Source organism: Nannospalax galili, unplaced genomic scaffold (genome assembly GCF_000622305.1).
Source record: "Nannospalax galili isolate Female #2095 unplaced genomic scaffold, S.galili_v1.0 scaffold380, whole genome shotgun sequence".
Lineage (NCBI taxonomy): Eukaryota > Metazoa > Chordata > Mammalia > Rodentia > Spalacidae > Nannospalax > Nannospalax galili.
In genome coordinates, this window is record NW_008348568.1 from 1,066,860 (window position 1) to 1,091,877 (window position 25,018).

General features: G+C 39.9%; 1 protein-coding gene across 2 annotated transcripts; it reads left to right on the plus strand.

The window, feature by feature from the left end:
* Positions 1-331: 331 nt before the first annotated feature.
* Positions 332-24,412, plus strand: Sqle (squalene epoxidase). Of its 2 annotated transcripts, none has more exons than XM_008845457.3 (11): positions 332-664; positions 2,481-2,733; positions 9,624-9,804; positions 10,709-10,805; positions 12,999-13,112; positions 13,208-13,379; positions 16,067-16,162; positions 19,782-19,924; positions 20,315-20,411; positions 22,606-22,693; positions 23,909-24,412. In XM_008845457.3, exons 1-11 carry the CDS (start codon positions 374-376, stop codon positions 24,099-24,101), a joined length of 1,725 nt encoding a protein of 574 aa, XP_008843679.1. In that variant the 5' UTR covers positions 332-373; the 3' UTR covers positions 24,102-24,412. The 2 variants fall into 2 exon arrangements, with proteins under 2 accessions (XP_008843679.1, XP_008843680.1); XM_008845458.3 differs by having other exon boundaries at positions 337-664; positions 13,280-13,379.
* Positions 24,413-25,018: the final 606 nt, after the last annotated feature.

The window sequence follows — 25,018 nt, forward strand, 5'->3', positions numbered from 1 at the left end:
GTGACAAAGGAAAATTTATAGCCGACCCAGTCGACATCAACATAGCATCACCTGCATCCCTCACCCAACAGAGAGCCTGTCGGTGGCCGGAACGAAGAAGGGTCTGACCTGGAGCTGCTGGAGCAGACGGGTTTTAAATGCTGCTTGCGAAGTCTTGTGCTACTTGATCGAGATCCGTTCATTTTCACTTTCAGTGACTTCACGACTGATCTCTGACTTTAGTCCTGGGACTGTTGATAGGAGTTCGGCGGGTTCACCGGGCTCCTTGAAGGACCACTTTTGTGGGGGAGAGCCTCGTAAGCACCAAAACCCTCCTGGGGAGGGGGAAGAAAATCTCAGTCCTGCCTGGTGCCACCAAAGAAGTTTTTGAGCCATGTGGACTTTTCTTGGCATTGCCACGTTCACCTATTTTTATAAGAAATGCGGGGACTTCATCACCCTGGCCAACAAGGAGCTCCTGCTGTGCGTGCTGGTGTTCCTGTCGCTGGGCCTGGTGCTCTCCTATCGCTGTCGCCACCGGAGCGCGGGCCCCCTGGGGCGCCAGCAGAGCGGCTCCCATTTTGCCGCCTTCTCGGATATTCTCTCGGCTTTGCCTCTAATTGGCTTCTTCTGGGCTAAGGGACCCCCTGAGTCAGAAAAGAAAGAGAAGCTGGAGTCCAAGAGGGTAGGCTGATTTCAGAGTGGGCAGACAAATGCAATCTTAGTTTAAAATTAAGATGGGGGGCTCTGAAGTTTAAGTTTAAAAGGCAAAGTGGCAACTTAGATACTCCAGTGTTCCCATTGCGTTGACTTTTGTTAAAGCTCTGGACTGTGCCATGGCCACATCCTTGATGTTAGGAAAGGTGGAAAACATTTGTTTCATGTAGTGTTGCTTGATCCTCAGAAGGGGATTGGCTATTGATTTAAGTAGGAAATGGTAGAATTTCATTTGGAGGACAGACTCGCTGTCGCTGATGAAAAAGGTTTTATTTAAATCCTTGGGTCAGGATTGCATTTGTACCTGAGAAGAATGAATGCGGCAGGTAAGTCTACTGTTTCTAAAAGTGACAGCTGAGTGGGGAAAGTGGCAGAACAGTTTGAAAAGCAGTAAAAATCTTGGGCAGAAAGCCCTCCTTCTGCCACGGAAGCAGTGAATAATCCAATGCAGTCAGGTCCGAAGTCAAGTCACAGCTGGATGGTGGTCCACAGTCAGAGGCTGGGTCTTTAATATTTATGATGTTATGATTCCTGCTAGGAAATAAAGAAGGTCATTGGTAAGAGGTAGCTAGTAAAGACCAGATCCTGTAGGGCTTGTTGACAATGGATATTTGGGCTTTCCCCAGGAGAACTGGAGTGACTTTAAGTATGGGAGTAACAATGCTTGATTTTACTTTAAAAATACATTGAGGTATGCAACAGTGAAAGCAGGGGGCATGGGTAAAAGGCTGGTTATATTGGAATGCCCAGCTGGTGTGGCTGGGAGTAGCTGGATGTTAGGGTGTGTTACCCACACAACAACCCAGAGCCCTCCATCCACTTATCCATAGTCCAGGTTGGCAAGGGTTCTAAAAGAGAGGGACTTGACTTTGAGATTTTGCTCTGCCACTGCTGGCCAGGAGACTTTGCAAATTGCTTTCTATATGTAAGAATCAGTTTTCTGGTCTGTTAGAGGAGGCTGGCATTACCATTGCTGGTAGTCAGGGGACGAAATGACTTCATGTTTGCCAAACTCCAGTGCCTTAATCTAATAACCAGCTGTTGCTCTATCCACAGGTAGTCCAGTTTAGAAGCCTCTTAGTAGTGCCCACCTTTCAGTGGCCTGGAGATGGTGGGTTAGAGTACTGGAAAAAGAGGCCTCAGTTCTCACTTGGAAAACTAGGTATTTGTATTTTAGGTAACTTCCTTTAGGGCCAAGTTGTAGTCCAGGTAGCTGTAATTCTGTGATGTCATGCTGTGACATGGGAATTTTGGGCCTGAAAACAGTGAACACGGGGTCCATTGGTGAATGCTTAGTCTTCTTAGAAACTAGGAAGTTGCTAGAGCGATTGATGCTAAATGGTGATAACATGAGAAGTCAGAAGTTATAAGAGATCTTCATCTGGTAGATGCTCAGTAATGTACTTGAAGAGCTGAGCAGTTAAATGGTAGAATTTGCCCTATGATATGGCTTTGAATCTCATATTAGGCATTTATAGTACCTGGCCTGATGTCAGTTTCTAAATATGGTCATGTAACTGCATTTTCTAATGACCATGCCTGGGGAAAGGAATACATATTTAATGTTATTGGGATAATACACATGTTCATTTAGCCAGTATTTTGATATCATTTGATTTTTTTTTTTTTTTTTTACATATGGTCTAAATTTAAAAATACATCATTTTACTTGGTTTGACAATGTTTGGGGTCTAGCTCTCGCCCAAGGTGCAGAAGTCCATTTAATTTAGTTAGTATGATTTAAGTTGACATTTAGAAACATAATTTCCTTTTTTGTTAAATAGTGCAGAAAAGGAATCAATATTTCAGAAACAACATTAACAGGAGCAGCTACCTCTACATCAACATCTTCTCTAAATGATCCAGAAATTATCATCGTGGGATCTGGTGTACTTGGCTCTGCTTTGGCAACGGTGCTTTCCAGAGATGGAAGAAAGGTAACAGTAATTGAGAGAGATTTAAAAGAGCCTGACAGGATAGTCGGAGAACTTCTGCAGCCTGGGGGTTACCATGTTCTTAAAGAACTTGGCCTTGAAGGTAGGTCCATCCTCATTTTCGGGAGTGTTACCTGATGCAAGTACTCCTCACCGTAGTGACTAGTAAAATGGCTTCCAATTTGCTTCCTTTTTCCATTTACAAAATTTAATATGCATTTACTAAAAAATGTGTGTAATGAGAGCAAAGGAGAAAATAAAGATTGAGTAGTGTCAGGAGATAGAACTTAGTGAGATCATGAAGTGTCCAAAAAACATAATGTTCAGAAATTAAAGGTCAGAAAGCTCCTGGAATAAAAGCATGAAATTTAGTAAAAGAGCCATCAGGTATGCAGTTTATGTTGTATTCCTAGTATGACTTATGACTTTAAATCTTTTATCTAAGGACCATTCAGCCACTCAGCCAATGCTTTTAGTACCTCATATTTATTAGGAAATGGTTGAACAAGGTGCTATACTAAGTACCTATTTATTCTCGAGGAGTAGAACACAAAATCTACTCAGGCTGTGAGGTGAGAAGCAGCCTGCTTGGTGGGGTGTGGTGGGAAGGATGGTATATTAGCTAAAAGCTTTGGTTCTAGAACTAGACTGCCTGGGTTTGAATATCAGCTCTGCCTTTTAAGTACTGTATGGCCTTGCCTAATAACTAACTTTAAACCTAATAAGTTACTCTTCTGTTGATTATTAGTTCATTTGTTAAAAAAAAAAAAAAAAAAAGAAAAAGAAAAAAAGGCCAGTTGTAGTTGTGCATGCCCTTAATCCCAGGACTCTGGAGGCAGAGGCAGGTGGATCTCTGTGAGTTCTGAGTTCAGTCTGGTCCACATAGTGAGTTCTAGGCCAGCCAAGGCTACATACTGAGACGCTTTGTAAACCCCTCCCCCCAAAACAGTCAATGCTTCCTATATTAGGAGGATTAAGTGAATTCAAATATAAGAGCATTCAGAACAGTGCCTGGCATATTGTAGGCCTTGTGTTCATGGTCACTGTTTTGTTTAAAGAACTAAGAAGGAGACCAGTAGGGCTAGAAAGTAGTGGATGATGAGGAAAGAAGATGGATGCCATTAAGGTTGGAGAGGGAGACAGGTGCCATATCATATAGTGCTTCATAGGTGATGGAGCAGGAGTGTGACATGATCTCATTTCCCATCTAATAGGTTGGCTTTGAATCTTCAACAGCTACTTGCTTTACATAACTTAATGTAACATATTTTACATCAGGATTCAGTTTATCCATATATATTTCAATCTGAATGATACCTTTTCCAAACTTTTTTGTGTATGGTATTAGGGATCAAATCCAGGACCTAGCACATGCTAAACACGTGTTCTACCACTGAAATTTCTTCTGTTTTGCTTTTTAAATGCTTTGCATCATTCCACCAATAATGCAATTCAGAATTCATTTCATAGTCCATTGGGTCACCCACTGCCATTTATCTGGATTGCTATTTTTAAAAAATTCTAGTGGGCATGGTGGCGCACGCCTTCAATCCCAGCCCTCGGGAGGCAGAGGCAGGCGGATCTCTGTGAGTTCAAGGCCAGCCTGGTCTACATAGTGAGTTCCAGGACAGCTGGGGCTACAGGGAGACCCTGTCTCAAAAAGACCAAAAAAAAAAAAAAGAAATACATGGGGACTGGAGAGATGGCTCAGTGGTTAAGAGCACTGACTGGTCTTTCAGAGTTCAGTTCCTAGCACCCACATGGCGACTAAACAACTGTTTGTAACTCCAGTTCCAGGGGATCCAATGCCCTCTTTTGACCTCTGCAGGCATTGCACAACATGGGTGCGCTAGACTGTAGGATTGTGATGATGGGGTAATAAGGGTCAAGCCAGGAGTTTGGGGGAACTCATTGTTCAGTTCCAGTTACAGATGGCATTGGTTCTGACATGGTAGCTGGTAACAGATTATAAAGAGAAATGGGCAGATGATAAGACACAGAAATGATATCCTAAGTAATTGGTGTGAGATATGAGGAACAGGATACTATCAAAAAGGGATTCTTAGGGTTTTGCTTTACATAGCTGGTAGTTGGTGGTACCTTTTGCTAATGAGAAAGAAAACTTGAAAAGGAGGAGATTTGAGGGACTTATTGGGATACCCAAGGAGAAATATCAAATTGAATATATTCATCTAGAGGCACTGGCAGGGTTGTGTGTTTCAGAGTTGTAAGTGTACTTGTGGTAGTTGAAAGCCATGGCGATGACTGAGGCCATCTAAGGAGAGTGTAGGGAGAAAGGCATTAAGAATGAATTAAGTCCCAGGAGACTTATGCATGCAAAAGAGGCTGAGTGGGAGGTGGCAGTGGTAGAGGACGTCTGTATTGTTTGATATCACTTGATCAAACAAAGGAAAATGGTTCTGGTAGGAAAGAGTAAATATCAGGAAAGAAGAACAGCTGTGTCATATTTGCTGGCAATATGTTAGGGAATATAAGTGTAGGAAGCTCACAGCAGATTTGGTAATTTGTGATGTCGACAGGAAAATTTACACTGAAATGAGATGGAGATTTAAAAACTTGAGACTTGGAAGGGATTTTTTTTTTTTTTTTTTTTTCCTGGTAGAAAACAAAGATAGGATTGTAATTAGATAAGGATATGAAGGTGTATTTGGATACAAGACTATTTTTATGGCAAAGTAGAGAGGTTGAAAAGCTGATGGTATGAGAGAGAAGGTGACTGAGAGTGACATTCATTCAAATTAAAAAATTAAAAAAAAATTTTTATTATTTTTATTTTATGTGTATGAGTGTATTGCCTGTGTGTGTGTGTGTGTAAGTGCACCCATGTCATGCTATGCCCTTGGAGGTTGGAAGAGGGTGTTAGATCCCCTGGAACTGGAGTTATACGGTTGTTAGCCGACATGTGGGTGCTGAGAATCGAACCCAGGTCCTCTGCGAGAGCAGCTCTTAACCACTAAACCATCTCTCTAGCCCTCAACAGATATTTTGAAACATTAACTAATAGGAGATTTGGTTCTACTTGCTGAGAATACATCTTAGTGGATAGTAGGGAGGGAATGATAAAAGACTAATACAATTTAAAATAGAGCATGTGAAGATTTATGTGTACTAGACAAAAATCAGAAAGAGTGGGATCTGGAAGTTATTGCACAATCAGTCAGAACTGATGGCTTAGAACAGGGTTATAATAGAGGTGTGTGAATTGACACATGGGGGAAATACATTTTGCAGGAAGAGTCAGTAGAACCTGCTAATGAATCAGATGTTAGGTATGGAAAGGGACAAGCCATAGCACTAAAGTGAGACTCGATGCTACCAGGAAGTCCAGAACTGAACTCCGGAACATTATTGTGTAGAGATCCATGAGGTGAGTGGGAACTGAAGCAGGAGATGAAAAGGAGCAGTGAGAAGCAAAAAGATTCCAGGATCTTCAAGCATGAGGAGGAGAGTGCGTTACAATGAAGGGAGGTTCCAGTCTGTCCTTTCAGGTTCCCTAACCTTGCACTTAAAGAGATGTGACACCATCCAGAGGCATGGTTTGTTCCCTTATATTTGCATGTCAGCCAATCAGAAGAGATTCTAAACTAATGACTAGACTGTCTTTTATGGATCTAGCCTCAGGAGATACTTTCCTAGTTGCTGCTACAGGTCCCAGTAGATTCTTAAATGCAAGATGAGGCCAGCCTCCCAAATATTTTAACCAGTGTACCTTACTATCACTAATAAGAGTCCTTTAACGTTAACTATGTTATTAACTTCCCCGGAGGTCTCATGAGATGTATGGTAGAAATAACTTGAAATAGTTACTTTGGAGATAAAGGATTTCTTTCTTTCTTTCTTTCTTTTTTTTTTTTTTTAAATTTTTTTGAGACAGGGTCTCCCCGTAGCCTCAGATGTCCTGGAACTCACTATGTAGACCAGGCTGGCCTTGAACTCACAGAGATCTGCCTGCCTTTGCCTCCTGAGTGCTGGGATTAAAGGCATGCACCACCACGACTGGCGGATTTCTTTTTTTAAAAAAATATTATTTTTATTTTATGTGTATGAGTGTATTGCCTGCATGTAGGTAAGTGTACCCATGTCATGCAATGCCCGCGAGGACAGAAGAGGCTGTCAGATTCCCTGGAACTGGAGTTACGGACAGTTGTTAGCCACCATGTGGGTGCTGGAATTTGAACCTGGGTCTTCTGCAAGAACAACCAGTGTTCTTAATCTCTGAGCCATCTCTCTAGCCCAGATAAAGGATTTCTAATATGATGTGAACTGGTCTATCCTGGAGAGTGGACTTTTAATTAGTGAGCTGATTGCCTTGTGGCTTGTACTTAATATCCCTAACTCCTATAGCTAGTACATTATAATTTAAATTCTATCTATAACATTTCTTAATATTTTAGTATCCTCTGCCTTTGACTTTATTTTCTTTAGGGTTACCTTGGCTTTTGCTAGACCCTGATATAATATTGTCTTTTGTTGTTCAGTGTTGACTTCAGCTGGGGCTTCAGAACTTGGCATGAGGTCAGGACACAGTTCCATTTGGGTTTCTTATGTGTGATTCCACCTGGAACTGATGGTGGATGGCTTACTTCCATGCCATATCATGGGACAATATGTGTTTAGTCCTAAGTCTAACATCCTTAACACATTGGGGGCCCTGTCTTCTGCCCAGAAGTGACTGTTAAAACCCCAGCTCTTTAGGCTTCTGGTTCTGATATCCTAATGCTGTAGACTGTAAACTTGCTTGGTGGTTTGACCTTGAAATTGCTCTTCATTTTTACCATGGGAGTTTGTTTGGGTTTTTGTTTGGTTTCATATTTTTAGTTGACTTTGCACGAAAACTAATTCCATGTTTTTAACTATGGAAGGTATGTTTATGTTTTGTCTACTGACTGGTAGTTTAATTCCACAAGTATGAAACTTTATGATTAATGAATAGTGATATCTTTACTATCTAAGGCCTAAGTTGTATCATTGGCTTAAGTCAGTAAATATCTAATATTCATGAAGCTTGTTCATTAAGGTTGAGAATATTGTCTTCCTGTGCTTTTTTTCCCCCCTTTAATCCAAAAATGTGTTTATTGGGATGGTTTCTCACTCATCTTGATCTTGATCCTAATCTTGATTCAGGATACTTTTAGTGCTACTTCTTCCTAAAGAAACATCCTTCTGTAAGCCATGCTTTTCCGCCTGTAGGCTGACAGAGGACAGTGGAGTAGCCAACAGTTACAAGACTACTGTTTGTGCATGGCTAAAGACTGGTGATTTTATAGCATCCTGGGCATTTCACATCCATGAAGTAGGAATTTGGGCTCGGCACCAGGCACTTCTTGTGTTTCCTCTTCTCTTCTGGAGAGGGATGAAGGAGATCCTTTTCGAGAGGCATGTTCTCGTAGGGAGGTTGTCACCGCCAGAAAGGGCATCTTCCTGTCTTTTAATAGTTGGTAGGCCTCAGACATTTGTTAGTAAAGGTTGTACTTTGTGCTGAGATCCAAACTGAATAGTGTTAATTGGCAGCTTTAGGTTAATGCTCTACTTATTCCTGACTGGGTTTTAGCCACAATAATTAAGAAATTATTTAAGGACTGATTGTGATGACATATGCCTTTAATCCCAGCATTTGGATGGCAGAGGCAGGCAAAGCTCTTTGAGTTTTAGGCCAGCTGGGGCTACAGGGAGACCCAGTCTCAAAACAAACAAAACAAAACAAAAACCAAACAAAAAAAATGAGTGTATTGCCTGCATGTAGGTAAGTGCACCCGTGTTGTGCAATGCCTGCAGAGGTCAGAAGAGGTTCTTGGATCCCCTGGGACTGGAGTTATGGACAGTTGTTAGCTACCATGTGGGTGCTGAGATTTGAACCCGCATCTTCTGCAGCACCATCCAGTGCTGCTCTTAACCACTGAGCCATCTCTCCAGCCCCTCAATTTCTTTTCTTTTCTGCACTGAATCATGCATCTGTCCCCTGATGCTCATTAATTTAAAATTTCTCAAGTTTTCAGTTGGTACTTTAAAAATGTTACGCTTTTCATTGAAACTGTCTTTTCTGATTTCTTTTACTGTTTGAAACATGAAAAAACCAGGGCTGGAGAGATGGCTCAGTGGTTAAGAACACTGACTGTTCTTGCAGAAGACCTGGGTTTGAATCCCAGCACCCACATGGTAGCTAACAAATATCCTTAACTCCAGTCCCAGGGGATCTGAGAGCCTCTTCTGACCTCTGCGTGCATTGCACGACACGGGTGCACTTACCTACATGCAGGCAATACACACGTACACATAAAATTAAAAAAAAAAATCAAATTTTTAAAAAGTTTTAAAACATGAAAAAAACATATTTATATGGCTGATGAATGCTTTGCTTAGTTTTGCTGTTTGATTTATTAAAAATTACTCTGCAGTTGATCTTGAATCAATTTTGATATACAGTAGGAATCATCAATGTTTAGGAAATATCCTACTGTTTCCATTTGGTTTGGGAAATCTTTTTCATAACTTAAATCTTTATCAATATGACCTTTTTGAAAAGTTTCCATAATATTTTATTTTCTTTCTCCTCTCTTTTTCCTTCCTTCCCTCTGTTCCTCCTTGTGACACTTTTCTATATATAGCTAATTGGAAAAATTGTTAAGAAGGTTAGAATATGCTTCTCTATGGTTATGAACAGAACAGGTTTTATTCAGATTGTGTCGTACTGCTTTTCATGTTGCATTTTCTTCCTTGTCTCTGAGGTAAAGTGGTTACATACCTGAAATAATTATGCTACTGTCCTGAAATGGAATGATAGGTTTGAAAGACTTCACTGTCTTCTGCTAACATTTAATATTTTTGAAATAATTCTGTTAATTGTTCATTTCTCCTAATGATCTTAGAGATTTATGAAGCAGAGCCTTATTTCGATATGTCTGTGTTTCTTGGTACCTAGTATAACTCTGGGCATGTTAATGAAATTGTTTGATGAACTGAACTTTTTTTCAGATACAGTAGAAGGTTTTAATGCCTGTCTTATTCATGGCTACATAATTCATGATCATGAAAGCAAATCTGAAGTTCAGATTCCTTACCCGCTGTCAGAAAACAACCAAGTGCAGAGTGGAATTGCTTTCCATCATGGAAAATTCATCATGGGTCTCCGAAAAGCAGCTATGGCGGAGCCCAAGTAAGACCACAGCTTTAAATACATATGTTGGGGCTGAAGAGGTGGCTTACTGTTTAAGAGCATTTGCTACTTTTGCAGAGGACCCTGGTTTGGTTCCCACCATCCACACGGCAGCTCACAACCACCTGTAATTCCAGTTCCAGGGGATCTGACACTCCTCTTCTGGCCACTGCAGGCACTAGGCACAAGCTTGGTGTACATACATGCATACAGACAGACACTCAAAATAAAAATACATAAATCTTAAAAAAAATTGCTCTTGAGACAGGGTCTCCCTGTAGCTCCAGCTGGCCTAGAACTCACTTTGTAGACCAGGCTGACCTTGAACTCACAGAGATCTACCTGCATCTCTCTCCTGAATGCTGGGATTAAAGACATGCACCACCACATCTGGCCCATAAATCTTAAAATTAAAAAAAATATATATCATGTTAAAGAATCACAGCAGTTAAGAGCACTGATTGTTCTTGCAGACGAACTGGGTTAGATTCCCAGCATCCCCATGGTGACCAACAGCCATCTATAACTCCATTTCCAGGGGATCCAACGACCTCTTCTGACCTCCGAGGGCATTGCACAACTCGGGTGCACTTACATATATACAGACAGTGCACTCATACACATAAAATAAAAATAAATAAATGTTAAAAAAAGTACTTTTTAAATGATTAATTTGTAATATGTATTCACTGTTGTAAATTACAAACTAAAAACCATACATAATTCTACAGCTTGCCAGTGATGGTTTTGCTTTTCCCTGTTCTAGCCCTTTGTCTATGCACACCTGTCCACATCCACGTGTCCAGTTTATGTGCATGAACTTTAGGCAGCAAATAAGGACTGTACCATACCTAATGTCTATTGCTCATGTGCTCCTCTAGAAATCTATTTGTTTATTCTTTAGTGTGAAGTTTATAGAAGGTGTTGTGCTACAGTTACTGGAGGAAGATGACGCTGTGATGGGAGTTCAATATAAGGATAAAGAGACTGGAGATATCAAGGTGAGATTAGTAAATGTCATTTCTTCCTGAGAGATGTTTGTCCTTTTTACCTTACCTTTTAACATTTTATTATTGTTGTGTATATGTATGTGAGGGGTGTGTTTGTGTGCGTGCGTGCGTGTGCCACTGTTTGTGTGTGAAGGTCAGAGGACAATTTTGTAGAGTTGGTTCTCCTACCTTTATGTGGGTTCTAAAGATCAAACTTAGGTGGTCAGGCTTGGATCATTGGACAGCAAGCTCCTTTGCCCACTGAACTCTTTGCCAACCCTTTTCCTACCCTTTAAAAAAAGTAGACCCGTGCTATGGCATCTCAGATGACCACAGTCATAACACTGAGTGTACACAATTATCAGCCACCGTGACAGACATTTTTACATTTAACTTATGACCTATTTATTTATGAATGTGATTTTTCCTGCTCATAACTATTATTTGTTTGGCTGTCATTTGTATACTTAAGTGTTTATGCTAGTGAAAATATGTTATTACTGCCTATGTTCTCCAGTAAAGTGCCTGAGAAGTGTTCTGTTGTGGCTTTTTTGTGTTTCTCAAATAAATCTCCATTTAAAAATGTAAAAAAAAAATGGGACAGTAGGATGAATGAGAAGAGAAAGGAAGGAATGGAAGAGGGAGAGGTAAAGTGGGAAGCAAGTGAACAGCGCACAAAAAACTAAGTGGGAGGAAAACAAATTGAATAAGGTGAAATGGAAATTGGGTGTGGTGGCGTACATCTGCAAGCCCAGCGCGGAGGAGGCTGAGGCAGGAGGATTACAAGTCCAAAGACAGCCTGGGAGCGGGGAGAGGGAGAGGGAATCAGCCACCGTGACAGACATTTTTACATTTAACTTATGACCTATTTATTTATGAATGTGATTTTTCCTGCTCATAACTATTATTTGTTTGGCTGTCATTTGTATACCTAAGTGTTTATGCTAGTGAAAATATGTTATTACTGCCTATGTTCTCCAGTAAAGTGCCTGAGAAGTGTAAAAAAAAAAAAAGTAGACCCATCAGTATTATTTACCTAGTTGAATGCTCTGAAAGCACTGCAAGATGGGTTGCGAATTGAAGCACGCTGCTTTTGAGAGAATTTCAGAATACTATAGACTTTAAAAACAAAAGTCAGTGTACAGGTATTACAAATCTAAATGAGAAAGATGTATCACCAGAGAAGCAGAGGGTTTCTAAGCTAGGAGGAGGAGGAGAGGAGATTCAACAGTAGGATAAATGATTAGCATAAAATGAGCAATTTAAATAAAAAGACTTAAGTAGGGGGATCTTTTGAATGATTCAGCCTTATTTTAATTTTATTGTGGTAAAATACATATAATCCCACTTAGTAGTTTTTAAATGTGCTGCTCAATACATATTGTTCTAGGCAGAAGTAGGACAGCTTTGAAAGCAAGTAACAGTTAAAGACTTTATATAGTATATTCATGTTGCTATATGAAAGAGAAAAAGCCAAAGGGCACTTCTGGGTTGTTCCATATGTTCACTTCTTCCTAAACAGTACTCTAATAAAGGCCTGCCAGGTTTTCTATGCTCACAGTGTAGTAATATAAACACAGCCATTTATATAAAAATTCTACTCCAGCCACTGATGAAGCAGCATTGTGTGAAGTTAGATAATTCTAGAATGAATCTGAGTGGTCCTTATAGTTTGTAATGAGGTTCAGTCTTCTCTGGTCCATGCTTGCCTTATAGTTGTTTAGCCTCTTGTCCATCCAAGTGGAGAGTGCTGATAGCTTTGATGGTAGAACTACAAAGGGAGATGAACTCCAGGGACTCAGAGGAAGTGTCGCCAAAGATTGGTCATGCGTTCTCTTGGGCCCACATAATGCTTTGATGGTCTCTGTGAGGAGATAATATATTTAAATCTGTTCCTGTATACCTTTTAAAAAATGTTTGTATTTTTATTTTATGTGTATGAGTGTGTTGCCTACATGTATGTAAGTACACTCATGTCATGCAATGCCCGAAGAGATCAGAAGGCATTCGATTCCCCTAGAATTACAGAAGGTTGTTAGCTGCCATGTGGATGCTGGGACTTGAACCTGGGTCCTCTGCCAGAACAGCCAGTGCTCTTAACCACTGAGCCATCTCTCTAGCCCCACTGTATACCTTGTTTAAAAGAATGGACTTTTTCTGTGTATTTTTAACCATTTGACTGAGTGTTCTTCGTCTGTGTTGCAGGAGCTCCATGCCCCATTGACTATTGTTGCAGATGGCCTTTTCTCCAAGTTCAGGAAAAACCTGATCTCCAGTAAAGTTTCTGTTTCATCTCATTTTGTTGGCTTCCTTATGAAGGTACAGTAGGAGTGTAATGGTAGAAGACCATTCTTTCAAAAAGAACTTGAAATTTGAAAAACTATTAAAATATTTTATTTTATTTATTTTTTTAGAATGCACCACAGTTTAAAGCCAATTTTGCTGAACTTGTTTTAGTTAATCCAAGTCCAGTTCTCTTCTATCAGATTTCAGCTAATGAAACTCGGGTACTTGTTGATATTCGTGGAGAGATGCCAAGGAATTTAAGGGAATACATAGCTGAACAAATTTACCCACAAATACCTGGTAAGAAACAGGATTTTACTCTAATTGTAATCTATAGTCTAAATGCAGATCTCACAAAAGCCTCAATCCAGTTCTCCCCAAAGCTGTGTTAAAAAAAAAAGCCTAGAGGTGAACAGAACAGGTGAAAATATATCCAGTTAGCATGTAAGAAATGAAAGTAGGCTGGGGGTGTAGCTCAGTTTAGAGTACTTGCCTAGCACACACAAGGCCTTGGTTCCATTCCCAGAAGCACATAACTGAGGTGGCACACATCTGTAACCCCAGTACCCAGGAAGTGTAGGCAGGAGGATCAGAAGTTCAAAGTTATCTTCAGTTACATAGGTAGTTTGAGGTCACCTGGGGCTACATGAGACCATGTCTCAAACAAACAAAGCATCAAACTTGCTGTGAACCTGAGGATGACCTTAACTGCTGATCTCTCTGCCTGTACCTCCCAAGTGCTTGAATGACAGGTATGTACCACCATGCTTGGCATCCCAAGTGCTGGGATCACAGACACACACCACCATGTTTGACTTGTGTTTTGTAGTAATAGTAGCTGTTATTTGCCTGTCTACTATATAAAAAGTATTTTAGAGATAAAACTTATTTTAATCTGTGCAGTTGCCCCCTGAGGCTGGCAGCTGTCATGACTATTCCTATTTCATGGTTACTAAGTCTGTCCTGCTTGTACATGCCAGCTCAACATGCCTGCACTTGAGTGAGAGCTGAAGAGATCTTTGAGATCAGTTTTGTTTTGAGTTGAATTTAAAGGCTTTATGAGATTTTAGACACCTTTATTTAAAAAACATGCAAAAAATACTTTTTCATAAGTCCAAAATTGTTATGATGCTAGTTTCTGTGTGTGTGTGTGTGTGTGCTGCATGTGTGTAGGCTCAAAAATTATGTGGATGAGTGTATTGCCTGCATGTGTGTAAGTGCACCCATGTCCGTCCTGCAAAGCCCATGGAGGTCAGAAAGTGTCAGATTCCGTGGAACTGGAGTTACAGATGGTTGTTAGCTGCCATGTGGGTGTTGAGAATCGAACCCAGGTCCTCTGCAAGAGCAGTCAGTGCTCTTAACCACTCAGCCAACTCTTCAGCCCCAATTCTTTGAGAATTTTATACATATAATCATTTTGATCATACTCGCCCCCATTGTTCCCTCCAGCTCTTCCCAGCTCCTTCACCCCCTTCCAACTTCATGTTCTCTTTTAACATTTTTATTTATTTATTTTTTTATAACCCACCAAGTCCAGTTTGTGCTGACCATATACTTATGGGTGTGGGACCATCCCCTGGAGTGTGACTGACCTACTGCTGCCTTATTTTGTCAATGAGATGGGGTCTCTCATTGAACCTGGGGAGCACTGATTTGGCTAGGTTGGTTGGCCAGTAAGCTCCAGGGATCTGCCTGTCCTGCCCCCTTAGCGCTGTGATTACAGACACTTGGAGGTACACCCAGCTTTTATGTGGGTGCTGGAGACCTGAACCCAGGTCCTCATGCTTTCATGGGCAGCCACTTTACTGACAGCCATTTCCCCACCTCCAGGGTTTTATTTTTTAAAATGTGGAAAGATATAGGAAAGAAATTTACATTATTAAGAATTTTGACAAAGGGCTTGGAGATCCTGGTTTGATCTCCACCAAAAGGAAACAAAAACAAGAATAACAAAAAAAAAAAAAAAGGGAGGAGAAACTTGCTTATTGGTTAAATGATCAGAATGATCAGAAGCTGTCCTTGTAATAAGTATATTAAAAAAGTATTTCGAGCCAGGCGTAGTGGGGCATGCCTTTGATCCCAGCACTCAGGAGGCAGAGGCAGGTGGATCTCTGTGAGTTCAAGGCCAGCCTGGTCTACATAGTGAGTTCCAGGACAGCTGGGGCTACAGGGAGACCCTGTCTCTTAAAAGACCAAAAAAAAAAAATTTTTTTTTTGGTGGTTTTCAAGTTATTTATCAGGGTATTTGCTAATTGTTTACTCCGTTAATCCCCTTTTGAAACTTTTCAATAGGAAGATTAGTTATGCTTATTTAGGAAAAGGAAAAAGATTCTTGCTGACATTTTTATGGAAGTCATTTGTAGATCATGTTGACAGTGGTTAGGATACTGAGTCTACCCCTGTATAAACTGAATATTTTGGATGTGGGCATTCAGTTTCTCTCTTTTATACTGGAAACTGTGACAGTTCATTTTAATGAAAGTTATGAATTGTCTCAGAGGTAAGGTAATCTAGCCATTTCATTTTCTAGAGAAACTGAAACTCAGCTAGGTAGAGCTGGCTTGTCCCTCTAAGACTAATCCTACCCTCCTGCTATTTGTGAATAGGTACTGTATTTCTTGTGATATTAGAATATGTGGGAAAGCTAAATATTGGTAGTTGTTAGTTAGCATGTGGCTATTCCTGTCTCAGCTCCCATGAGTCTGCCTCATTTGTTCCTTTAATCTCTCTGTTCCATTCAGTTGTATGTGTTATTTACATCCCTTTTCTTTTAGATTCCTTAGTCATTCCTTAACATAGGTAGCTAGGTGCTTAATGAATACTTTTATGAATAAAGTAGGCGATTCTTGATTTATTACAGGGGATATACGTAACAACCATAACAGATAAACAAATAGGCATTGCTTATACTTGATGAAAAAATATACAATAATTTCAAATTGACTTGTCTTAAAACCATTTATTTGAGTGGATGGAATTTATTGCAGACCACCTGAAAGAATCATTCCTAGAAGCCTCTCAGAATTCTCGTTTGAGGTCCATGCCAGCGAGCTTTCTTCCTCCTTCACCAGTGAACAAACGAGGTATTTTTTTACCACACTTATTTTATGATGGCATCAATATTTCAAAAGACATTTGATTAAATTTGTAGCCTGGGAGTAACAGGTGAGATAGAGAATTTGGTTACTGTGGATTAACAAACTTATGTTCCTGGAAATAACGTGAGAGAGAGCAACGTTTACCTCGGATTAGTAACATCAAAGTTTTATGATATATTTAGTTATTTAATACTGACTTTGTATAAGATCCTGCCAATTGGGGCTGGAGAGATGGCTTAGTGGTCAAGAGCACTGGCTGTTCTTGCAGAGGACCTGGGTTTAGCTCCCAGCACCCACATGGTAGCTAACAACCCTCCATACCTCTAGTTCCAGGGGATCTGACACCCTCTTCTGACCTCTACAGGCATTGCATGACATGGGTGTACTTACATACATGCAGGCAGTATACTCTACACATAAAATAAAAATAAAATATTTTTTAGAAGATACTGCCAGTCATCGGGAATTCAACAGTTAAAGGTTAGTCCTTGACCCAGGAAAAAAAACCAATTTTCTAGTTAGGAATATGAAAATAAGTTTACAATGGCATTGATAACAGTTTGAATAAAACTTCATTCATGGTCTCAAAGAGTAGACACGGTATAAAGAAGTAGATGCGGCTGGGAGGGAAGGGAGGTTAGGTAGGACATTCCCAGATCTAAGGCTGCATTGGGTCTGGAAGATTAGTGGCAGTTCATTAGGTAGATGAACTGTCCATACTACTATGGCAGTAGTGGAATAATATCTGCAAAGCCTCCTCTGGGCCAGCTGAGAAATGATGGCATTTTCATGGAACTCAAGTAGATTCCTGTAACTGGCTCTTATAGCAGGTCTCATAGTGATAGATAGATAGGATATAGTTTTTTATTTTACTTTTTAAAGATTTCCTTTAATTTTTATTTATGCATATATGTGTGTATGTCACAAGTGTGGGAGTGCCTTCTGAGACTAGAAGAGGATGTTAGGTCCTCTGGAGTAAGCCACCCAACATGGGTGCTAGAAACTGAATTTGTGTCTTCCAGAAGAGCAACCAGCGCTCTTCACAGATGAGCCATTTCTCCAGCAACCCACACCATTCCCCCGTTTGTTTTTGAGACAAGGTCTCCAGGAGCCTCAGCTGGAACTAGCTGAATGGTTGAGGATCACCCGGAGCTCCTGCTCCTCCTGCTGCTTCTTCCCTGGTACTAAGATCATAGGCATGCACCACTGTGTTTGGCAGGACATATGTTGAATATTTAGTTCTAATTCTATTAGACAATGGAACGTCACTGAAAAAATTTTTGGAGTTTTGCTTGCAGCCTTGTTGAGATATAGTTCACAGATTAATTCAGTTCACTCACCAAAAATGATATATTTTTTAGTATGTTCACAGGTGTGTGCAACCATCAAATTAGGACATTTTAATCACCTCATAAAAACCCAACTCCTAATAGCATCACTATCCATTTCCTTCCAACACCAGCTTTTGATTATAGCGGATTTACTTTTTGTCTCTAAATTTGCATATTTGGACTATTTCCCCGGTAAATTACATATGGCTCTTTGTTCTTCACCCAGCATAGTTCTTTTTGTTTGTTTTGTTGTTTTGTGTTTTAGGTTTGTCCATGTTATAGTGAGGATCAGCCCTTCATTTGTTCTTATGGCCAAGTAACACCCTGTTGTGCAAACACATTGGTTTTGTCTTCTCATCAGCTTCTAGGCATTGAGGCTCTTTCTAGGTTTTGGTTATTAGAAATCATACTTGCTGTTTGCTGACTATCTCAATGCCTCAGTACTATTTGTTGGAAAGACTGTTCAAACCCCTTTGAATAATCTTGTCACTTTTATAAAAAGTTCAAGTGACTAAATGAAATGGTTTCTTTCTTTGAACAATATTTGTTTTCAGGATATAAGTTTTGCATTTCTTTTGTTAAGTTTGTCCTCAAGTACTTTGCTATTTTGATGCTATTGTAAATGGAATTGTTTTCTTAATTTCATTTTAAGATTGTTGTTTAATAGTATTTAGGTCTTCAGTTGACTATTCATATTTATCTTGTGTCTTAAAACTTTTTTGGACTAATTTATCAGTTCCATAGTTTAATTTAGAAAGTTTTAAGGTCGTGGCATAATTAGATTTTATTTTAAAAACATTACTCTGACATCATAGAGGATGGTTTGGAGGCAAGTTCAGACTAAAAATATTAGTGGGGCCTTTTATCCCACTAGGGATAGAAGATGGAACTAGGTTTATAAAGTGGGAGGCAGGGGATGGATCTAGGCAGTATCCAGGATGTAGGATGCTGAAACTCAGTGATTTAGTGGATTTTTGTGGTAGGAGAGATTTCACGTTTCAGGCACAGGTAGTTTTGCAAGCCATTTGTTAACATAGCAATAGTAAGAATAGATAAGGGATTCAGGAAGTAAGTATCTTAGTTTCTTTTTCTGTTCCTGTGATAAAATACTCTGACAAAAACAACTAAGAGGAGAAATGGTTTACTTAGCTCACAGTTCGAGGTGGGGAAGTCACAGTGGTAGGAGCTTGAGGGACTTGGTCACATCACATCCATAATCAGAAGCAGAGAACCACAAATGAATGCTTGCTAATGCTCAGCTTGCTTTCTCCACTTACACAGACTAGGTAGGATCTGCTACCTAGGGAATGGTGTAGCTCACAGTGGGCAGATCAGCTCACCTCAGTGTAATCAAAATAATCCCCTAAAGACGTGCCCACAGGCCAACCTAATCTAGATAATATCTCATTAAGACTCCCTTCCCATTGATTCTAGATTGTGTCAAGTTGATAATTAAAACTAATCATCATAGGAAGTATGGAGGTGCTCAGTTGATTTCTGGAACATATTTGGTATAAAGTATCAGTAGGGCTTTTGAATGGGGACTTGAGGAGCACTACTGGAAACATGCAACCAGAGTTCTGAAGCGAGGTCTGAATGAGAGCCCTCAGTATACTCTGTTATATATGATTTTGAGAATATAGATCTAGTTTGTCTTCTGCTTAAACTACAGTGAGACTACATCGTCTTCCTAGGGCCTACTTTCTTTCTCTGCAAGTTAGTATCTATATAGACATGTCTTTATAGTCTATTGGCACTGAATATTGCTGTGAAATGCTAATGACATCTTGTTTTTTCTTGTACAAGATTTACTTTTTTTGAGACAGGGTCTTCCAGTAGCCCCAGCTGGCCTGGAACTTACTATGTAGACCTAGACCAGGCTTGCCTCAAACTCACTGAGATCCGCCTGCCTCTGCCTCCCGAGTGCTGGGATTAAAGGCATGCGGCACCACATCCGCAAGATTTAGTTTTTATGCTTAGATGCCCATACATGCTTTTAACATTTTTATATTTTATTTTGAAAAAGGCTTTATAAATCTATTGACATTGTTGGCATTAGATTTGCATGTGTGTTCCATTAAAGCAGAGGTCACACTCATGTTTACATCACATCCCAAATGCCTTGTATATACTGGGTCCTAGTGAATTTTGATTGAATGAACTCTTAAACTGTTGTTTCAAAAATTTAATCCTTATTCATTCCTTCAAAAGTTAACCTGAACTTTATTGTCTCTAAGCGTTCCAAGATTTCATAATCTTTCCTCTCTTCATAGGTGTTCTTCTCTTGGGAGATGCATATAATTTGAGGCATCCTCTTACTGGTGGAGGAATGACTGTTGCTTTAAAAGATGTAAAATTATGGAGGAACTTGTTAAAGAGTATTCCTGACCTTTATGATGATGCTGCTATTTCCCAGGTAAGAGATTAGATTATTCCTTTGACAAAAATGGCTCTGAATGCATTTCTTTCGAGGTACTAAGAACAGTGGGTCTCTTATGGGAAGTCTGTGCTCAGCAGCCAGTGCTTCGTTATGATTCTTAGTCCTGTTTAGGTTTAGTGAGTCTGAATTCCACACTATGAATCTTCAGTTTTTATGTGTGACTATTACTTAACACTGGATTCATGTGGGCCATTGTGCTAGGAGTATAAATTTAGCTTCAGAATCACAGAACCCATTGCTCTGAAAGTGAGTTTGGCAATATTACCTGCAGATAGTCCTTGGGATGTGTCAGTTTGAGGGGATTATAATATTAGTTTGCGTTTTTTCCCCTTAACTATATAGTAAGTAGTCTTTTTCATTTTTTAGGCCAAAAAATCGTTCTATTGGTCAAGAAAAAGGACTCATTCCTTTGTTGTGAATGTCTTGGCTCAGGCTCTTTATGAATTATTTTCTGCTACAGATGGTAAGTGTAGATCTTTTAAAATGATTGAATTGCATAATTTAGGTTTTCTTATGAAAGGAACTTAATTGCAAAAGTTGGTAATTAGTCTAGAAATCAAAATGTTCTCCAACACCCAATTTTGGTAGTTCCTTTTAGTGGCTAATCCTCATGGATCAGCACTTGATCTGGAGGCTGTTGACTTTCCTTAGGTAACATTAATAGCAGTCTTGGCAATGTGCTCATTAAATTCCTCTGGTCCAGATTAGGTCACGTGTCCTCTAATGGTACGATGCTGATGGGAGGTCTTTCTGGTCATGTATGGAAAAACAGTATGATCTTTTACTTCCTGAGCATGTTTGAATTTCTTTTTACGGTACGATTTATGAAATGAATGGGAATGTCAAACCAAGCCTAGTGTTTCCTTCCTGTAAAAATGCACAAGTAGGAGGGTGCATTCACATAGTACTCATTTGAAATATTGCTGTGCTTTTGTTTTGTTTGTACATTGTAGAGGTAATCGTCATTCTATCCATAGGTTAAGCATTCCTATTCATGAACATTTGAAACCCGAGCCAGGCATGGTGACACATGCCTCATGCCTACCGTGCTAGCCCTTGGGGAGGCTAAGGCAGGCAGATGGAGAGGCTAACCTGAGCCACATAATGAGATTATGTCTCACAAAACAACAAAAAACAGTGGACACTCTGAACTCCATACAGTGCGCACCTCCCAAACTCAAAATAATAAGTAAATTTTATTTTTTGAAAAATAAAACAAAGAAACAAAACAAAAATCTTGGTATTTGAATTTATTTAAACTTTTCCTGAGCTTCTGGTGATAATTACAAAAGGCGAGACAATAGAAATACTTTGCCTAGACTCTAGGCATTCACCACCTCCTGTAAAAAGAAGCAGCTCCTTGATTGTGATTTGCAAGCCAGTCTCTTGCTAAATTGGAATGGAAGTTAAAATGGCTAGAAAGGCAATAAGAAGAAAAGAATTGAGTTTTTCTAAGCTCTTGAATTCTTACATTGTAAAAGTGAACCTACCGCCATTACAAAATTAATGTGAGATTGGAGGAGGAAAGAACTTTATTGGAGTAAAAGTTTACCATATTGCATCCTTTAAAAAAATCTTGTAAAGAAAAATCTAGGTATATTGCAAAAGAACATTGATTCTAAACTGTTAAAAAAGTTATTAAAAGCCAGGCATGGTGGCACACACCTTTGATCCCACACTTGGGAGACAGAGGCAGGTGGATCTCTGTGAATTCAAGGCCAGCCTGTTCTACAATAGTGAGTCCCAGGCCAGCTGGAGCTACAGGGAGAACCTGTCTCAAAAAGACAAAAAAAAAAGTTATTATTACTGCTATATTTTAAAGGATTCAAAAATTACTTTGAAATTATTAAAAAGCTATGCAGAGGGACTGGAGAGATGACTCAGCGGTTAAGAGCACTGGCTGCTCTTGCAGAGGACCTAAGTTTGCTTCCTAGCACCCATGTGGTGGCTGACAACTGTCCATAACTCCAGTTCCAGGGAGTTCAATACCCTCTTCTCTGTGGGCACTGCACAACACAGGTGCCCTTACACACATGCAGGCAGTACACTCATACACATAAAATAAAAATAACAAAAATAAAAAGCTATGCAGAGCTGGGTATGGTGGCGCATGCCTTTTGATCCCAGTACTCTGAAGCAGGAGATCCTACCCCACCCCTGAAAAAAGCTATGCAGATTGATTTCCCTTTTTGTTGTTTTTTGTGACAAGATCTCCATATAGCCCCAGATGGCCTGAACTTTTATGTAGACCAGGCTGGACTCAATCTCAGAGATCCACCTGCCTTCATTTCTTTTCTTGATAATTTAATGCTTAGTTTGCAGTATGGGATGGGTATCTCGAGTCTGGGAATTTAATTGCTTTAATTGTGTTTTTATAACAGAGTTTACAAAGTACTTTGCATCATTTAGTGAATTTACAACAAAATCATAAGTGATTTAAAAATAACTCCATCTAAGACTCAAGTATTAGCAGTTACACCACCTGTGCTGTTGGTTTTGGAATTTAAAAGTCTTTTATTTGTTGAATTCTAGGACTATTTAAAATTTATGTCGTTTGGTATTTTTATATCTTCATTATTTTTTTCTGATAGATCATTAACACCCTAAGATACGTGTGTGAATATTTTGATTGTGAATAATTTTGGATTTTATTTTAGATTCCCTACATCAGCTTCGGAAAGCTTGCTTTTCTTACTTCAAACTTGGTGGAGAATGTATTACTGGTCCTGTTGGTCTGATTTCTATGTAAGTTGTTTTGCTAGAAGGAAAACATATTCAGTTAATGTAAATCTTCATTCTGTATACATTTAGTCATTCTGTTATCCATTAGTGTTCCTGTCAGGGGGAGCCCAAGAGCTGGCAAGATGGTTTAGTGGGTAAAAGCACTTGTTGTGCAAGCCTGGTGGCCTGAGTTTGATCCCCAGAACCCACATACATGTAAGAGAGACCTGATACTATAAAGTTGTCCTCTGACCTCCACACATGTACAGTGGCATCTACATGCCCCCTCATTATGCATGTGTATACACAAGCACATACACATTGATAGTTTTTTAAAAAGTGCCCCCAAGAAATGAACAAGAGGCAAAAGTTAGCGTTGTGCTTTCCTCCAGGATACAGACAGGGTTGTTCAGAAGTGGTGGACAAGGGAGGCTAAAACCTTTGGAGCTTGGTTTTCACCTGTGGTCCTTCTACATGTCTGGTCCACAGAAGCCATGAAAAGTTGAGAAATCCCAATTCAATTATTAATCTGACTGGCAGAAAACTCAAGTTTTGCTAGTGCAAACATATGTGGCACTATTCCTGGGAAGTAAGATTCAAGGTACTTCTCCCTGATCAGAATGTCAGTACTGATGCCAAACCCAGACTCTAGCAGGCCAGGCTGTCTACTGACATTGGATCTCAAGATCGGTGGAAAAAAAAACAGCTCAAAAATATGGCCGAGGGCCAGGCATGGTGGCACACACCTTTAATCCCAGCACTTGGGAGGCAGAGGCAGGTGGATCTCTGTGAGTTCAAGGCCAGCCTGGTCTACATGGAGAGTTCCAGGACAGCTGGGGCTACAGGGAACCTGTCTCAAAAAGACCAAAAAAAAAAGGAAAAAAAAAAAAATGGCTGAAGGGCTGGGTATGTTGACGCATGCCTTTAATCCCAGCACTTGGGAGACAGAGGCAGGCAGATCTTGACATTGACTTCTAGGCCAGCTGGGGTTACAGGGAGACCCTGTCTCAAAAAGACCAAAAAAAAAAAAAAAATGCTGAAGTGAGGGGCCAGTGGCTTTTCTGTCTGAAAGGGATTATTCTTAGTTGGCTTACTAACATATTTTCAAATTTTGTTCCTGCTATCAAAGGTAGCAGGTAGAGAAGCCTGTAAAGTTGTTAATTGGGGACTGTGTGTTAGGACCTCTGAATCATTTTCAATTTCCGGGTCTTACCAGTGTATCTCTCTTTTCTCTTACAGACTGTCTCCTCATCCTCTAGTTTTGATTCGACACTTCTTTGCTGTTGCAATCTATGCTATGTATTTTTGTTTTAAATCAGAACCATGGGTTACAAAACCCCGAGCCCTGTTCAGTAGTGGTGCTGTATTGTACAAAGCGTGTTCTGTAATATTTCCTCTCATTTATTTAGAAATGAAGTATCTGGTTCATTAGGTTAAAGGGGAACCACTTGGATGTCAGCAAGTCGCCAGAGATGTTTGAAGAGGATGTAGAGCATAGTACTGTACTATTCTAAGTGGAGAGTCACGGACCAAGCTTGGGGTTACTTTGTTTTTGAAGTTTTTTGTGTATAAGCATGTAAATATATGCCTTAATTTACAATATAAAATGAAGGGTAAAATAAGCTAGATATTTAAGAGATGTTTGTTACCACAAATTACGTGCTAACATTGAAGTTCTTTGATTTCAGTATTTGAGGTGATTCATTGGAATAAGAGAATAAAATGAAGCCTGAGTGCTCCTGGCTTGTTTCTCGCTACGGATTTCTTTACATAGCTTCATAGTCACAGAAAAGGGGATGGAAGATGTAGTCATTAGACCTATCCTGTTTATTAGTGTACATATGTACATGGTATGTATGCACACTTGCATGCGGAGGCCTGAGGTTGACATCATCATACTGAGGTAGGGTCTCCTGAACCTGGAGCGTGCATTCTGGTGAGGCAGCTAAGCATCTTGCTAGTTGTTTTCGTTGTTCTCTCCAGAGGGTACAGCTAGCTTCAAGTTCAGGCAGAAACTTCCCCCTTGTCATCCAGGCTGCCAAGTGTCCAGGATATCCCAGTAGGATGGCAGCTCCCCTTATAGGACTTTTCATGTAGAAGTATGGATTTTGAGAGATGTATATTTGCCAATCCTTTACCACCACCACCATACCCTTTGCTGTCCCCTAGAAAAAGGAAAAAGACAGTCTTATGGATAGCCACATGGTTGTCCAGCTTGAGGCAGAAGTAGGAAGGAAAAGGCTAGAAGGAACAAGGTATCTGGGACCAGAAACTGGCAAACATTTTAGCCACCAAAACGCATAGCACATAGGGCATGGATCAAGTTCGTTATTGGGCTGTCACCACATG